The following is a 16,869-nucleotide window of genomic DNA, read 5'->3' as shown; positions in this document are numbered from 1 at the left end:
AATATTCTGTCATAGTTGACTTGTACGAAGCCACCACATTACATGGGAAATCTTTGACTGGAATGGCTTACACTTTTTATACTGAATTACACCTAGCAGAGTTTATAACTTTTCTTGAAGCAGTGGAGTTGGGGGAGAGAAGTTGTTCAACATTTTTCCTCTGTGCCATTTCCCCAGTTATCCCATGGTGTTCCAGAGAGTTCCAGTCTTGGCCCCTGAGCTGTTTTAACATCTTCATGAGATTGCTAGGTGAGGTTGTCCAAAGTTTAGGAGTCAAGTGCCATCAGCATACACTGAGGAAACTCAGTTCTATTCCTTCTAAGGCTTGGCCGTGTGTCTTTGCATTTTCGCAGAACTGTTAATGTGCTGTGGAAGTGGGGTCAGGGGTATTCAGTGGCTTTCAGGGGGTGGGAGAATTATAATAACTTTTGGTTGGGGTGGGCCTACCTTTTAAAGGCAAGGTGCCCGAGGGTTTTTTCTTTTTCTTTTTTCCAGAAAAAATGCTTTGTTGCCGCTTCACGCGGTGGCTTGGCTGCCCTCAGCAGCCTAGTGGCGTTCCTTTTGTAATTTGGGACACAGTGTCCCATGGGAACAACGTGTGCTTGTGACTGAAAAGAGGGCCTTTTCAGTGATGGTCCCCTAGTTGTGGAATGTCCTTCCTCTTCAGGTAAGGAAGGCACCAACGTTATTACCATTCAGAAGACAAAGCAAAACCATGGGTTTTAGTGAGTGGCCATTGATACTTAGATTGCCTTTATGAAATCTTTTGCTGCTGTTCTGGTTTTATCTAATGGAATGGCTACACAGCATTTTCCTTGTTCTCCTATTTATTCATTGTTTTGATGCTTCTTTTGATTGTTGTACTTTTTTTGTAAACTGTTTTGGACAAGAGTTAATATGAAAGTGGCCTAAAACAGTTTTGAATAAATAAAGGCAGAGAAACAGCAGCTAGGCATAAAAACTCACTTTTCAACATAGACCTTCCCTGAGGATCTGCTTTCTGACTTGTGTTTTATATATTACTTGGGGAAACAATGGCATAATTCACTAATAGTACAAAATAGCTAGATAGTATTTCTCTCTGAAAAAATAATAATACTTATGCTCTTCAAATTGACACTGATAACTTATTTGAGTGGCCTAAAAGTATACTCAGGTTCATGCCACAGTGGCCTGAATCAAAAGATTCTGCTCATGGAAATCTGCTGCTTCCTGAAGGAAGAGACAAATTTCACCAATTCCCACCCCCAACAGCTTTTTGTGCCCTCCCCCCAATCTTTTGTGGAGAGATAGGAATCCTTTCAGAATAGCATGGGAGGTGGCATAGAAGTGTGAAGTAGAATAAACAAAAATGCCTCCCCCAAATTCCATGAATGAAAGTCTTTGCTTGATATGCACTCCATCTATTCACAGAAATTCTTTTCCATATTGAACCCAATATATTTACTATTCTCTAGATCAGGCTTCCTGAAACTTGGCGCTCCAGATGTTTTGAGACTACAATTCCCATCATCCCTGACCACTGGTCCTGCTAGCTAGGGATCATGGGAGTTGTAGACCGAAAACATTTGGAGGGCAGAGTTTGAGGAAGCCTGCTCTAGATAGTAATGTTAGAACTTCCCTGCATTTTTGTCCAAATAAGCTGCCTAAATGTAATAGAAAAAAAACTTTTTAAAATAAATAAAGCTTTCTACTAAAGCAGACTAAAATGACCAGAAGCTAGGATATCATACAGACCCATAACTGCTACTTTTGAGTAGTTCAAGCTTCTGGAAAATGTGCCAGTTTTGTTCTCCGCTAATAAACTACAGAAGAGTCTTTATTTACCTCTATATTAATCCCTGATTTTAATATTTGTTTTCTGCTTCCTAAAGCACCTATCTTTTCCTCTTGGAACCTTTCTTTCCCATTCTCCACAAACTCAAATATCCCAGGAGGTGCTTAAGGAAGAAGTTAATATTGAACACTTACTCCATCTCTATTGTCAAAAGAAGAAATAAAGATATTTTAATTCTTTTTATATAACAATATTTATATACCACTTAATGAAAATAATTCTTAAGTGGTTTCCCTAAAATAATATAAAGTATTTGTGGGAAAATTCAACTGACTTTAAAAGCAAGCAGACACAAATAAATGTACCCAATAAAATTTCACATCTGGATAGGCTTGCATAAAGGATTTTTTTATATAAAAGATATCATTGACAATACAGTGAAGCTTCAGGTTATTTTCATGAGTAGAGATAAACTATTACAATCAATGCACAAAAAGAAATATGACTGTTACAAATTACTTAACTTTATAATTAAAGTAGCAACAACTATGTATTTTAGAGGGTTTATTAAAGTATAGATAGTTAACTAACTTGTGAAATATAATACAGATTTGTCTAAGCCCACTGTGATTAATCTTAGCTCTGTCCTTTATCTGTAGATATATGCAAAAAACTTGGTGAATGCCGATCGCTGTGCACTCTTCCAGGTAGATCAAAAGAACAATGAATTATATTCAGATTTATTTGATATTGGGGAGGAACATGATGGAAAACCTGTCTTCAAGAAGACCAAAGAAATAAGGTAAGACTTGTGAATTAACTATTCTTGCATGCCAATATTAATCTGTTCCATTTCTATGCATATTTACAGATACTTCAACAATTTTTGCCACACTGATATTATTCTCACGAGGATTTGGCTCTCCAGAGGTAGTTCTTCTGCAGGTGGCAACTGCAGTGCCATCAGAACAACATCTCTGATGCTATAGCGTCATCATGAGTTTTCAATGACCACCTACCAATGAGGAGAGGAGAGGAAATTCTTATGTGGTGAATTCCTGCACTTCGGCCTATGCCGACTTGTGTAGTCACACAAATCCAGAGTAGCTCAAGTTTTTCTTCTTCACGAAAAGTCATTCTCCTTCGCTGCTCTTCTGCAGTATAATTAGGGATTAGGCCTAATTATAGCTAGATGTTAACTGTGTTGTAGCTATGTTTTGTGACTGCTAACCACCTAAAAGTTAAGAGGCAGCCCACCTTCCCAGGAAATGGCTTTCGCTGTGTATATTATTCCCTGTTTAGGAGATGATATCCAGTGCTGAATCTACAAGAGAAGGGTGTATGGAGTGTGGGTAGTGCCTCTAGAGGGGGACACATTGTGCTCCTTCTGGGGTACAGTAGTTTGCCCACCTTTGGTCCCTACCCTGCACTCAGCTCTCACCTGTAGCTCCTTGAAGCTGTCAGCATATGACAGTCGCCACACCCCTGGAACAGCTGCAACTGGCCAGCTAAACCAGGTGAGGGTAGCCGATGGGTCTGAAGCCCTCGGTGAGATAGGGACTTCCTCTGCATGCAAAGACAGGCTCTGGCAGATTGAGTGGACAAGACTAATAGTTGGTCCTGTTGTCAAGAAAGTAGTTTGCGTATGTGCTGTAGAGGGAAATAAGGAGCAGTTGGGGCCCCTGAGAAAGTACCTGGGAAAGTAGTCTATCTAGGAGAAGGAAAACTCTAGTCCTAAACCTCCAGTGCCTTGCGGGATACCTTTGGGAGAAGAAAAGGCTATGGAGTAAACCCTACACAAATCCAGAGCGCAGTCCCTACCTATTGCTCTGCTTTTCTTGTACCACACCAGCGAGGCTGAGAGTGGGGTCTTGTTGTCTCGGTAACCCAGGACTTCCATACACACTGCCAGGCTTGCGCCCCGGAGAGGTCACTCCAGTGCTGCTAAGGCAGCAGCTTGACTTCACCCCCAGAGGCGCACTCCATTGTCTCTTGAGACTAGACGGATGCCAACAACGAGAAGAGAAATTTAGCTGCTCAAATGTCATTTCCCCCATAAGCCTATTGCTTTAAGATGTGCATATCTCTTTATGTCACATGCAGATTTTCTATTGAAAAAGGAATAGCTGGTCAGGTAGCAAGAACAGGTGAAATTCTCAACATTCCTGATGCCTATGCAGATCCGCGTTTTAACAGGTAGGAATTTGATATGTTTACCACCCAAAAGAACTTGGCTGGTTAGCAGAGTGGCAGCCACTGCAAGTCCTGCAGCTAAGCTGTTGTGCTGGCAGTAGTTTGCCCCCCGAAGCAACCTAGCTGATGTATTCTGCACCAGCTGCAACTTCCAAACCAACCCCAAGGCACACAGAACAAATTTCAGTAGTCCCAGGTTAAAGGTAAAGGTAAAGGGACCCCTGACCATCAGGTCCAGTTGTGTCCGACTCTGGGGTTGCGGCGCTCATCTCGCTCTATAGGCCAAGGGAGCCGGCATTTGTCTGCAGACAGCTTCCGGGTCATGTGGCCAGCATGACAAAGCCACTTCTGGCAAACCAGAGCAGCGCACGGAAACGCCGTTTACCTTCCCGCTGGAGTGGTCCTTATTTATCTACTTGCACTTTGATGTGCTTTCGAACTGCTAGGTGGGCAGGAGCTGGGACCGAGCAACGGGAGCTCACCCTGTGGCAGGGATTCGAACCGCCAACCTTCTGATCAGCAAGTCCTAGACTCTGTGGTTTAACCCACAGCGCCACCTGGGTCCCTCAAGTCCCAGGTTACCATTGTCCATTGGCAATTTTGCTCTAGCTGTCCTGATTCAGGAATGGCAGTACCTCTCTTACTGGTGAAAGCTGGTTAAAGACACTCACTCTTACTCACCAAAGAGACCTGCGCCTCCATTGATAGAGCTGAATCGAGGAGCACCCCCAAACTACATACCTGCTCCATCAGGGAGAGGGCACCCCCTCTGCCCTACCATACCACCCACTATTAACTCCAACTAACACTTCATGCACACTTGGAATCCCTTGCATATGGAGGTTTGAATTGGCTAGAATGCTTGTTGGGAATGGTGGCTAAATTATTTATCAGAAAGTTCCTGGCTTCAGTCTTGCATGTGTTACGAATTTACCAGGTTCTTCTAGCCTTAATCCTGTATTTGCAACATGGAGATAATAATATTAACATTACAGGCTTGTTGTAAGGATTGCAACTAGGTAATGCACATGAAATGGCTTTGAACATTAAAAGCATAAATGCTAACTATTATTGTTAGATGGTGTCATGTTAAGAAAGTGAATGCTCATCTTTTTCCTTTTTTTCCTTCAGGGAGGTAGATCTCTACACAGGCTACACCACCAGGAATATTTTATGCATGCCTATTGTGAGCCGAGGAAGTGTAATAGGTGTCGTACAGATGGTGAACAAACTAAGTGGAAGTGCCTTCTCTAAAACTGATGAGAACAACTTTAAAATGTTTGCAGTCTTTTGTGCTTTAGCCTTACACTGTGCTAATGTAAGTTTTGTTCCAAAAAGATAGCCAAGTGCACAAAAAAATGAAATTAATTTTATAAATTTATATTATCCATTTTGGATTTGTATAGAAAGTCAGTTGTACTAATTTGATTGTTAAGGGAGGTGTCAAAGATTAAATTGATTCAGTTTTAAAGTTCCAGGATTAAGAGTTGATTGTTAATAAAATGGTTACAATTAAGCTGATTCTATCATTTACAGCCTTGTTTAATTTATTTTTTTTAAAAGTCTTTAAATTCACATGATGGTGACCATATCAATTTATTCTTTTTTAAAAATGTTCCTAATTATCCCTCAGAAATATCACCTCTGTGAAGCCAGACACAGATCTAAGTATTTGGCTTGAGAAAGAAAGTTTAGACTCTGTGCAAACAGCCGTATCTTATATAATAAAATGCTTTATTTAGATGTACCACAAAGTTCGCCATTCAGAGTGTATCTACCGTGTTACTATGGAGAAGCTTTCCTATCACAGTGTTTGTACAGCAGAAGAATGGAAAAACCTCATGGATTGCAAACTCCCACCACAACTCTGCAAAGAAGTAGAACTGTATGTTTTTTATGTGATCTTTTTGATATAGAAGTAGGGTATTCCCCATGAACACTGGCAGCTTAGCAGCTGTTGCTATTATCAAAGAGCCATACTAGACATGGCAAATGCATCTTTTCAATGAATGGTCAGGTTTTTCAAAATACAAATAGCATCAGCGTAAGGAGGGGAGGTTGATGATTAACTGGATTTGAGTAGGCATGGAAGGTTAATGAATTCACCCCTTTCTGCCCCCTGCTTATAATAATGAGGAAAATATGAAGCTAGTATATGCATTGGGAGGAAATCCCCCATTAGTAGCAGTTTAGGTCTACACCTGACCAGGGAGTTAATGAGAAAGGTTCTGTGGATAACACCACCAACCTCACATTATTATTATTATGGCCAGCAGAGAACAACCAATGAAGTGTATGACCTGACATGGGTATAGGGTCTGAAACACTCTGGGACAATCCTGTGGTTGTCATGGTGGCCAGGATTCATTAATCGTTTATATAAACAGAGTGGTTACTTGCAGATCTAGCGTATCTGCTGTGAAATACTGTGTTTCCAATGCACCCAAGTATTTTACTGAAGTCAGTGACAGGGAAATAAAACACCTGCTGCATTCAGCTATGAGGCAGGACTAATTGATAATAAAACAACTAGCAGTTCTGTCGTTATGAGCCTCAACATGAGATTATGAATATTGACTTCAGAAGAATATAACTTTAAGTAACATGATAAAGTGGAATTTCAAATGTTTGGATTGCATTATTTTGTTGTAGAATATTCACTGCCACTCAGGAAGCATACAAATTTGTCATAATCAAAAATTCATTATCAGCAACATTTTCATTTCCTTTCATTGTTCTAATTAAACATTCGTGTACCCAAAGGCTTATCCGTTACATCTAACAATCATAGTATTTTTTCCAGAAACTTGAGACGTATTTTTCCTTGTGAATATTCTTTCTCAGGATACTCCCTAATAGGTTCTTCTTGGTCTAGGTAGTACAGCATCAGAGTTCTGGCAGCTGGTGCAGTGGTCAACTCAGTTGAGAACTGCAAAACTTTCAGGAAAGAACTTGCATGTTAAATAGATCTTGACCCCACCCTTCAAATGAAATTGAACCAGTGTAACTTACAAAATTAAAAACAAAAAATTCCTTCCAGTAGCACCTTAGATACCAACTAAGTTTGTTCTTGGTATGAGCTTTTGTGTGCATGCACACTTCTTCAGATACCGGAGAGGGGTATTACTCAGAAGGGTGGTGGGAATGGGTGATTGGCTGATAGCTGTGGAAAACCTGTTGACGACTGTTAACGACTGCAATTGGTCTTACAGGAAAAAGCAAGGGGTGGGATGGCTAAAGATAGCTTTGTCATGTATAATGAGAAAAGAATCCAATGTATTTGTTCAGACCAGGTCTCTCCATGGTTTTAAGTTTGGTAATGAGTTGCAATTCAGCAACTTCTCTTTCCAGTCTATTTCTGAAATTCCTTTGTAGTAAGACAGCTACTTTGAGATCTTGTATAGAATGACCTGGGAGACTGAAGTGTTCTCCTACTGGTTTCTCTGTCTTGTGATTCCTGATATCAGATTTATGTCCATTTATGTAACTTACATTATACTTTATTGTGTTAATGTTATGTAAGACTGTATTCAAGAGATATTAACAACAAAATGCCTATCACAGATTTAATAATGAATACCTTAGGTAACAAAACCCCCAGGCATCCACCTGGACAAAAATGGCATCCTGCATTAAAAATCATAAATGATTGACACAAAATACCTGTATCTTTTATAAGACCATGAGGTGGCAGAGAAGGAGGGGAACCACACAAACTGCTGAGAAATTAAAGAAATAAAAGTCATAAACTGCAGCGCGACCCAGCAAATACAGCAATTGCCTGTCATTCTTAACTCAGCTGCCAAGAGTCCTCAAGTTAATTCTGCCTTCTACTAGGCCCGAGGCAAAATCTGCCCCTAATTCCACACCTCATTTGCAGGTAGAGAACTGAGAACAGCCATTCTAGTGTCATTTCAACTGCCAAGATTCAACACTCCCCCTCAATAATTTGAGAGGTGGGGACTTACATAGGGGTGGCAAGGCTTCACCCTCTTTTTTTCTTTTTTCAAAAAGCTTAAAAGCCACTGCTTATGGTGGCAGTTTTGGCAACAAAGCAGCAGAAGTTATAGCAACCAGATCTCCACTTCTACTGCTGCAAATATTTCAAGCCTATTTTTAAAAGGGGGGGGGGGGAACCTGCTACTTCCATGATAAGCACCCCCCCATAAACAGCACACAGTAATTCATGCCACCCACCCTGGGCTCCTTTAGCCCATTTCAAGGCTCTCACACATTGGTATTGAACAAAGCCTGAAGTGAGCAAAGGGAGCCCATCCCTGCTTTTTACGGGAAACCACTCAGAAAGCTGTTTGTGAAGTGATGTCAGGCACTGTCGTAAGAAGGATAGAGGCTTGTATTATTATACCAGAAGCTAGTGAGAATCAATCAGCACTTTTTGATTTTTGATTTTGAAGTTAATGTTCAACAGAAGAGATTCTGGTGCAGAAAGCTTTTATCTGAACTAATGAGCATAATGTACATCCAAGAGTTATTGGTTCTCTTAACTGTAAATTTCCTTCATAACAGATTCCACTTTGATATCACTCCTTATGAAGATTTCTGGCCATCCATTTTTATCTATATGATCCATCAGTCTTGTGGGTCAGGCTGGTATGAATTCATTTTTTTTAACCTTTAATTTTACAACTATTCATACTGTTTTTTATATAGTAAACATTTTATTTGATTACCATGAAATGATCTGGATGTGTAGGATACAGGATTATGTAAAATACTGTATTTGAAAATACTGAAGCAGGAAAGAGGATTTGAGATCTGTACATGTCTATACTATACAGAGTAATTGCCTCATACAGCAAATTGGGTTATTACAACATTATTGGAAACAATTTTGAGGTAGCAAAGTGCAGCTAAAACAGTTAAAAGGGGGGGGGGCTTTGCCTTTGAAAGCATTTACTTACAACATAAAATATTTGCCATAAAGGCTTTTTGAAATTTCTCCACCCCCTGCAAGTTTTTATTTAATTATTTCCCTAGAGCCTTCGCATCTCTTAAGTGTGAGCAAGGAAGGACTGTTTCCTTATTTAAATATCTATAGAGACTAAAGTGAAAGGGGCAGTTTTGGCTTGTGTAGATCTCCATGTGTGCCTCAGAGCCCTGCAGAGCTTTTGACTGGGAGAGTTGTCATATCTTATTCAGTTTCCCCCCCCCTCCCGTGAAAAGTATTTATAGTCTTAATTTCATTATGTTTTGTGTTGTATCGTGTGTGTGTGTGTGTACGCACACAGATATGCACCCACCCGGTTATATTTTAAAGAAACATAAATATACCCACACTGAATTCTACTCACACTGAATTCTACTCACACTGGAGGAAGGGAGTGGGGAGGCCATATTCTCTGATTCCCCCCTTCCCTCTGCAGTGCCCTGCAAAGCACATCTGGAAGGGGAGAGGGCCCTCCAGAGCAGCATGGTAGCTGGCAGAAGAAAGGTAAAATCCCCTCTGCTGCATCTATCCTTCAGTGGGGAGCCTCTGTTCCATCTTGATTCCCTGATAGAATGGAAAAGACAATGGAGTGGGAATTGTAGGTTCAACCCACAATTGTTTTTGTAATGGAAAATCATATTTTTTCTTCTGAGCTTTGGGCTGCATTTCCCTCGGAATGTGTGTCATGCTTCTGGCATTGGATGCAGCAGTCAGGAGGGAAAGGGAGCTTGTTATGAGTTGGATATCCTGTTATATTTTTGGAATACTTCTACCTTGAATAATGTTTTCAGAAGTTTCTGATGTTAGGCTAAGCATTCTGCAAGCAGCATAATATCTACCTGTATTTCTAGCTACAGGTATTTCTGTATTTCTAGCTTCACTTTTGATTATTTATATTTTACAACTTCAGCCTGTCTTGTATCACAAGTATATCACAAGTTCTCAGAAGAATTGGACCTACAGATAATGGCCTGGTTTGCATGCCACACTAAGACAAACCATGGCTTGGCTTAGTTCAAGTATGTAGTTAGTCTGGAGAGAGGTAAATCAGGAGCCAAGGTTTGAATGGCATGCTAAGCTAAGCCATGGCTTAATGCAGTATAGCTGCAAAATGATCAGGAGGTCACAATCTCTTACCTGGAACTCAACCCATGGTGCATAGCTGTCAACCTTTCCCTTTTTTGCGGGAAATTCCCTTATTATACCATTGGGAAACAGCAGGGAGGGTTGACAGCTATGTATATAGCAGTGGGAAATAGCAAGGAGGGTTGACAGCTATGCCATGGTATGGTTTAGGATGATGTGTGAATCAGGCCAATGCTGTATTAAAAATTTTCCTTAGACCTCTTTAACAATTTTTCTGGAGGGAGCTGGGTGAAAAACCATGTACCTGTACTATAATTTGGGCAATTGGAAGCACTTACTAGTAGGACAAATCCACCATTGGAAACAGTCCACAGTTTACTTTCACTTACAAGTTTTCATAAAGCCTGCATGGAAAGTTGTGCCTTTTTCAATGCAGGCATTTTTTTTTAAATCCATCAGTTAATCAACCTGTATATTAGGTCAATGTGCATCCTGGTACAGGTTGTGATTATTGTCAGAAGGCCCTGTCATTTGAGTTGATAAATTTAAAGGTACAATTCAGTGCAGTTGTTTCTTTAAATATTGACTTGGCTTGCGATCACAAGCATGCCTTCTTAGAAGTAAGTTCCCCCTACACCAGTGGGGCTTCTCAATAAATATTCATATGGTTGAGGTGTAAGCCATAGATAGTGGCACTGTTTTAATGCTCTTAAAGCAGATTTTTCAGTTTTGAATTTTAAAATGCCTTAGTCAGATGTATTGTAACCATATAGAGGCAAGGTAGTTCTCTTTCCTGCCTTGTAAGTCTGCCCCATTTTGCACATGCAGGCCCAGACATGCAGTCAGAAAGGAAGACAGGTTGAAAAAAGAAGATTCCAGTGTTTTGATGTCAGCCTTGAGCCTTTATGTGGAATCTGATGTTTTGGAGGAAGGGTAATTAGAGCTTTTAGCCTAGACACCAACTTTGAACAGATGGAGTGTGGGGGTGCAGGGGATATGTAAATATGATTTGCAATATGAGCCAAACTGTTACAACTTACCGGTAACTTGAAGGTGCAGGCAGCATTAGCAGTGGTGCTCTTGAACCTCTAGAAGTATGTTTTTCCTCAAAATAATTACTCTTTTTTTAAAAAATAAATAAATAAATAAAAGCAAAGTAGGCTGCTGAGAAATTACTTGCAGATTTATTTATTTATTTATTTATTGAGTTCATGTTCCAGGGTCATAGTTGGAAGCTCTGTGGGACTCTGATGTGGACATGCAACTCTGCATGTGCAGAAGCTGTCCCACCTTCTGTGAGTTGGGAGGTGCATCCCAAGAACTCTGCAGTGAATAAGTGAAATATTGCCCTTCTTTGTATGTGTGTCAGCTTCTCCACGTGTGCTCTGGAGCTGCATGATTACATTGTAAACCATTTCTCTTGGAAGTGGAAATTTGTACTGCAATTTTGCACCCAGGGCAAAATGTTAACGAAACATTCACATGTAGACTTCCAGCAAGTAAGGGTGACAAAGCAAAAGGGGTCAGGAATGCTGCTTGAAGCCTGTGTCTTCCCTACCAGGAAGTAGTCGTAATGGACCATCACAGTTCCCTCTGCCAATGTAGAGAAGGACCAGCAGCAGTAGAAGAAAGCAGTGAGAACTGAGGAAGGAATGAGAGTATAATCAGTTTCTTTAGTGGTATTTCTGCACTAAGACACTGAAGTGAGCCTACGTTTGATATCCAAGCAGAGGTGCATCTGCTTCCCTCTTTTCAGCTTGGCCTCCATTTAGATGCGAACTCAACTTGTGTGTGGAATTGCAGGCTACACATTGTTTGACCAACATTCTTCATTCCCTGCAAAATCCATTGGCATTGAATCTGCCATTGACCCTTTTCCCCCTTTAACTAGAATGTTTTGAAGAGCTGGAAAACTTTCAGTGGCCTTCAGTTAGCTGACTTATTATTACTTTTTTAGGGGGGGGGACGACGTGAAAATGTTTTATTTCTCTGCAGTACACAAATATATTTACCATGGCAGTTAGGGCAGAGAGAAAGGAGAAGAACTTAAGAGCTTGCATGGCAAAGCATAACTTCTTGTTGAATATATTTTTTCCATATATCATTATAAGCTCTGGTTTTGCATTTGCAATAAATTTTAAGTAAATAAGGCCAGTAATTTTGAGGAGAATTAAAATAAACTAAAACGCTTCTGCTAATTTTTGCAACATTATCAGTGGAGCGTTAAATAAAGTTTAATGTAAAATCTCTTTTTATTCTGTTTGGTTAAAATAACTTACATTTTTTTTTCTTTCACTTGCTTTATCTCACCATTCTATTTTTTACAAAAAGTTTTGAACTAGAAAAACTATGTCGATTCACTCTGTCTGTAAAGAAGAATTACCGGCGTGTGCCCTATCACAACTGGAAGCATGCAGTTACAGTTGCACATTGCATGTATGCTGTTCTTAAGAATAACCACAGGATTTTCACAGACGTAGAAGTAAGTTTAGATTTTTTTTTTCCCCCGGTGTCAACATTCATATCTCAGCCATGCCGTGTAATTTCATGTTTTGATAAGTGTAAAATTATATTCAGCATGGAAAGGGATTTTAAATTTAAGAAATTTTTTCATTTATAGTGCAATACTATACACTACACCGCACTGAGTTCAATGTGACTAAGGGCCAGGCAAATGTGTATAGTATTGCAGCCTTAATCAATTGTACATCTGCATCTTGAATTCTGTATACAATTGCAAACAGGGCCATGAAGGCAGGAAATGATGTGGTTCAGAAAAAAGAACATTGCTGGTTTGAAATAAGGAATGTCTGCACTATTTTAAAAAGCCCAGGACTTTCGCCTTACTTAGATATATCTAGGTATAACAGTGATACATAAAATCAGAAATAATTTGAGAAAACCCAAAAGGGCACAGCAGGGTTAGCTAACCTGGTGCCTTCCTGATATTGCCAGACTGCAACTCCCATAATCCCTGATCATTATTAGCTAGGCCAGATCAGGAGGATGTTGCATTGGCTACCTCTGGCGTACAACTTTGGATAACAGAGGACATCTGGTTAACACACAGCTAGCCTTTGGACATCGCCGTACAGATTGTACTATAGTAAGCCTGCAGCTTACACACATTTAAACTGTGCTCCTTCAGCTTTACACACAAGGCAAAAATTAAAAGGGGCAGAAAGGGGGCAGTTTCCCAGGGGAAATGATTTTGGCAATCCTACCCATTGTTGAACCCAGTGGGTTTTGACTACACACGATTTCGGCTTTAGGCACGATCCCTGGAATATAACCCCTGTGTAAGTAGCGGGCTTACTGTACACTGACCTTTATTTTAGAAAACTTTATTTTAGAACATAAAACTTCATTTTAGAACATGGTAATTAGTCTCATTGTAAAAATGAATTAAAATAAGTTGTAGAAATCCTGGGAAGTGGCTAGTAACTAAGAAGGGCATAACCCCCTCTCTGGAATTATCTCAAAATTAGAAGAAGGTCAGAAGGAACTTAAGTATTCTTCTGTGAAGGATAACATCACCCATTGGTGTCCAGAGGCTGGGCTTAGCTTTATTTCTATAATAACTATGATCAGTGAGAGATCACCACCCAGTCCTCATTCTGCTTCTGCCGGGACAGCAGGGTTTTCTATTCTAAAGGCCATGCAATACATGAAGACCCTTAGCCTACTCCAGGCATAGGCAAACTCCGGCCCTCCAGATGTTTGGGACTACAGTTCCCATCTTCCCTGACCACTGGTCCTGTTAGCTAGGGATGGTGGGAATTGTAGTCCCAAACATCTGGAGGGCCGCAGTTTGCCTATGCCTGGCCCACTCTTTCTCTAGATTCTTTTCCACCACCTCTTTCTTACCTCCCACCTCCTCTAGATTCTCTTTCCACCTCCTCTGTCTCCCTCCCACATCAGGAAGGACAGGGAAAGGTGGGGGAAGAGAGAGAGAGAGACAATTGTATGGTGGCAAGACACAGAAAGCATTTACATGTAAAAATAGTAGGAATGGTGCAACCAGATATTCTGCCCATCGGAGTATGGAAAAGGCTTACTGTTCACATTTTGGGTATCCTGCTCCTATGAACAAGCTTCTGAACCCTGAGGCTCACACTCTGGTTGTGCCAGAGTCCAAAGAAGAGTCCCTTTCCAAGGGAGTTTTCTTCCTCTCTCGTAGCAATTATCTAGTTGACAGTTCAGTTTTCAAGTGATGTCTTAGTTGGGTCCTGGTGGCTGGGGACTCATCCCAGTGGAGATGGGGAATTCAGCAAAGCCGGTAAGCCCTATGGTGCATTTTTGTGGCACCCCATACTATTATTTGTTTTCTCTGTGTCACACAGTACTGACCACAGCCTGATGCAATATATGCAGGTGGTCTGACCCACTAAATGTTTGTAAAATTCATGGCAGATATAAAAAGGTTCTCTTCTGTTGTTTGGAAAAAATAGTTGAATGTTGAAAAATCAATGCAAATACTATTTAAGGCAATGTACAGAACATAGCAGTGACACGCTCCCTGCCTAAAGGACTTATAATCTATTAAGGCCAATGTCAGGTGTCTGGAACAGAGTAACTGAATATTTACACGCAAATGATGTGAAGTTTGCTCTGGTAAACAGTACATGTAGCATACATGAAAATGCAACCATTGCAGTTGTCGTGTGATTTAATATCTATATAGGAATATATATAAACAAACAAACAAAAAGAATCTTGTGGCACTTTAAAGTTTAAAAAATACATTGTGGCATGGCCTTTTGTAGACTATAATCCACATATACAGATGCATGAAGTATTATTCAGTGTGGGCAGGCATATACACATGGGGTAGAGTAGGGGTAGCTAACCTCTGCCCCCCCCCCCCGCCCAGAAAGTGCTGAACTACAACTTCTGTCAGCCTCAGATAATGGTCAGGGATGATGGGAGCTGTAGTTCGGTAACATCTGGAGGACCACAGGTTAGCCACCTTTGGCGTTGAGAAAAGCAAAGAAACCAGTGAGGTCAGAGGGAAATAAAATTCAAGAAATATAAGCCATGGGAATTACACTGAATCTTAAATTTAGGTAAAATTATTACAGTGATCATTCACAAAGCACTATTGATAGCACACACTTCCTTACGTAGGTAAAATAACATCTGTGTGGGGGGGAAACCCTCTCTCTTCAGGCCACATGTTAGAGCTGAACTTCTTTTCAAAGTTTTAAATCAGCCGTTTCATCCTGGAATTTTGCTTTGGAGTTGCTTTGCTCAAGAATGGTTACCTACATTTGCAAAACATCAAGTTTGAAAGCAAGCAGAAAAACCTAATTAGCATTGAGGACTGATACTGAAGTCATTTTTGCCAATGTATGATTTCCTGAATTTATTCACTGAACTTTGTACCGTAGTGTGAAGCAGTGCCTTGCAGATTCATTAGGCAGGAAAGATGATGAGATCCTAAACAGCTGCTGCCAGAAATTTGATAGTAAACAAATGTTCTGTCATGTAAGAGCTCAACACGGGGCTGCTGTTTTCAGTGTCAGCCAGGCGTTTCTCATAATGCATTGGCTTTCTGTTTCAAGCCCAAGTCAAGATAAAACCCTAAATGGCTTGGACTAGGTTATCTGAAAAACAGTCTCCTCCCTCTTTTACCTGTCCATCTGTCACAGAAGCCCTGCACTGACAAGGGAAGCACACTTGAGACAGGCCTTTTTTAGTGGTAGCTCCCTGGTTGTGGAACAATCTTCTGAGGAAAGTTCTGTGGTTTGAAGCAGGCAACCAAGACATATATATATTCTGCTGAACTTTTAATGGCTTTTAAATAGCTATTCAATTTTAACCTGAAGATTACCACTTGTCCAGTTTTAATTTTAATTTGTTTGAATTAATTGTGGGATGTATCTTAATTTATTGATTGCTTGTTTTTATGCATTGTCTAACTGGTATGATATTAGACGCTCTGAGCCCGGCTTTGGCCGGGGAGAGTGGGATATTAATAATAATAATAATAATAATAATAATAATAATAATAATGCACTAAATAGATATTCCATTTTTGTATGCTTGCTTTAAAGAAGTGATAAAACCATAGCATAAAAATGGAATTAATTGCATCTAATTTTTAGTCAGACACAACTAAACGACTAAACAACAACAATTTTTTTAGTATATTAAGTTATATGTTTTGTGGTTGCAAACCACCTTGAGGGTCTTTTGAGGGCTAAAGGATGGGATATAAATATTTTTAAAAATATAAATAAGGATTGAGGGTGTTTTACCTGTTAATGGAATTGTTGGAATGTTTGGAGGGGGTAGACTGACATCTAGTGGTACAAAATTAATTGAAACACTGATTACATATTCTGTCTGCTTACTTACCTAGCGAAGAGGACTTATGGTTGCATGTTTATGTCATGACCTGGATCACAGGGGTTATAGCAACAGCTATCTTCAGAAGTTTGATCACCCATTGGCAGCTCTTTATTCTACTTCAACAATGGAGCAGCACCATTTTTCACAGACTGTATCAATATTGCAGGTAAATTGCATTCCCGGTATGTTCTCTTTTTTTGAGCAAAAGGTAAAGGGAGGCTTTGGTGGTACCTTGGATAGCTCCATGCAGGGTTCAGGACAGACCTCAAATGTTGTTTCAGCAGCAGTCATCCTTAGGCTAAACCATGGGTAGGCAAATTAAGGCCCAGGGGCTGGATCCAGCCTAATCGCCTTCTAAATCCAGCCCACGGACGGTCCAGGAATCAGCGTGTTTTTACATGAATAGAATGTGTGCTTTTATTTAAAATGCATCTCTGGGTTATTTGTGGGGCATAGGAATTCGTTCATTTTCCCCCCTTCAAAATATAGTCTGGCACTCCACAAGGTCTGA

General features: G+C 40.2%; 1 protein-coding gene across 9 annotated transcripts in view; it reads left to right on the top strand.

Annotated features, from left to right (window-relative positions):
• PDE10A (phosphodiesterase 10A) overlaps window positions 1-16,869 on the top strand; it is a 185,619-nt gene that overhangs the window by 158,781 nt on the left and 9,969 nt on the right. For all 9 annotated transcript variants that reach the window (XM_033144137.1, XM_033144139.1, XM_033144141.1 and 6 more), the window contains 7 exons: window positions 2,437-2,579; window positions 3,881-3,973; window positions 5,102-5,288; window positions 5,713-5,855; window positions 8,498-8,581; window positions 12,336-12,486; window positions 16,369-16,524. In XM_033144137.1, coding sequence (XP_033000028.1) covers window positions 2,437-2,579; window positions 3,881-3,973; window positions 5,102-5,288; window positions 5,713-5,855; window positions 8,498-8,581; window positions 12,336-12,486; window positions 16,369-16,524 — 957 coding nt within the window. The remainder of the gene's footprint in view (window positions 1-2,436; window positions 2,580-3,880; window positions 3,974-5,101; window positions 5,289-5,712; window positions 5,856-8,497; window positions 8,582-12,335; window positions 12,487-16,368; window positions 16,525-16,869) is intronic.

Source organism: Lacerta agilis, chromosome 3 (assembly GCF_009819535.1).
Source record: "Lacerta agilis isolate rLacAgi1 chromosome 3, rLacAgi1.pri, whole genome shotgun sequence".
Lineage (NCBI taxonomy): Eukaryota > Metazoa > Chordata > Lepidosauria > Squamata > Lacertidae > Lacerta > Lacerta agilis.
This window is presented reverse-complemented; position numbering and strand designations above follow the sequence as displayed.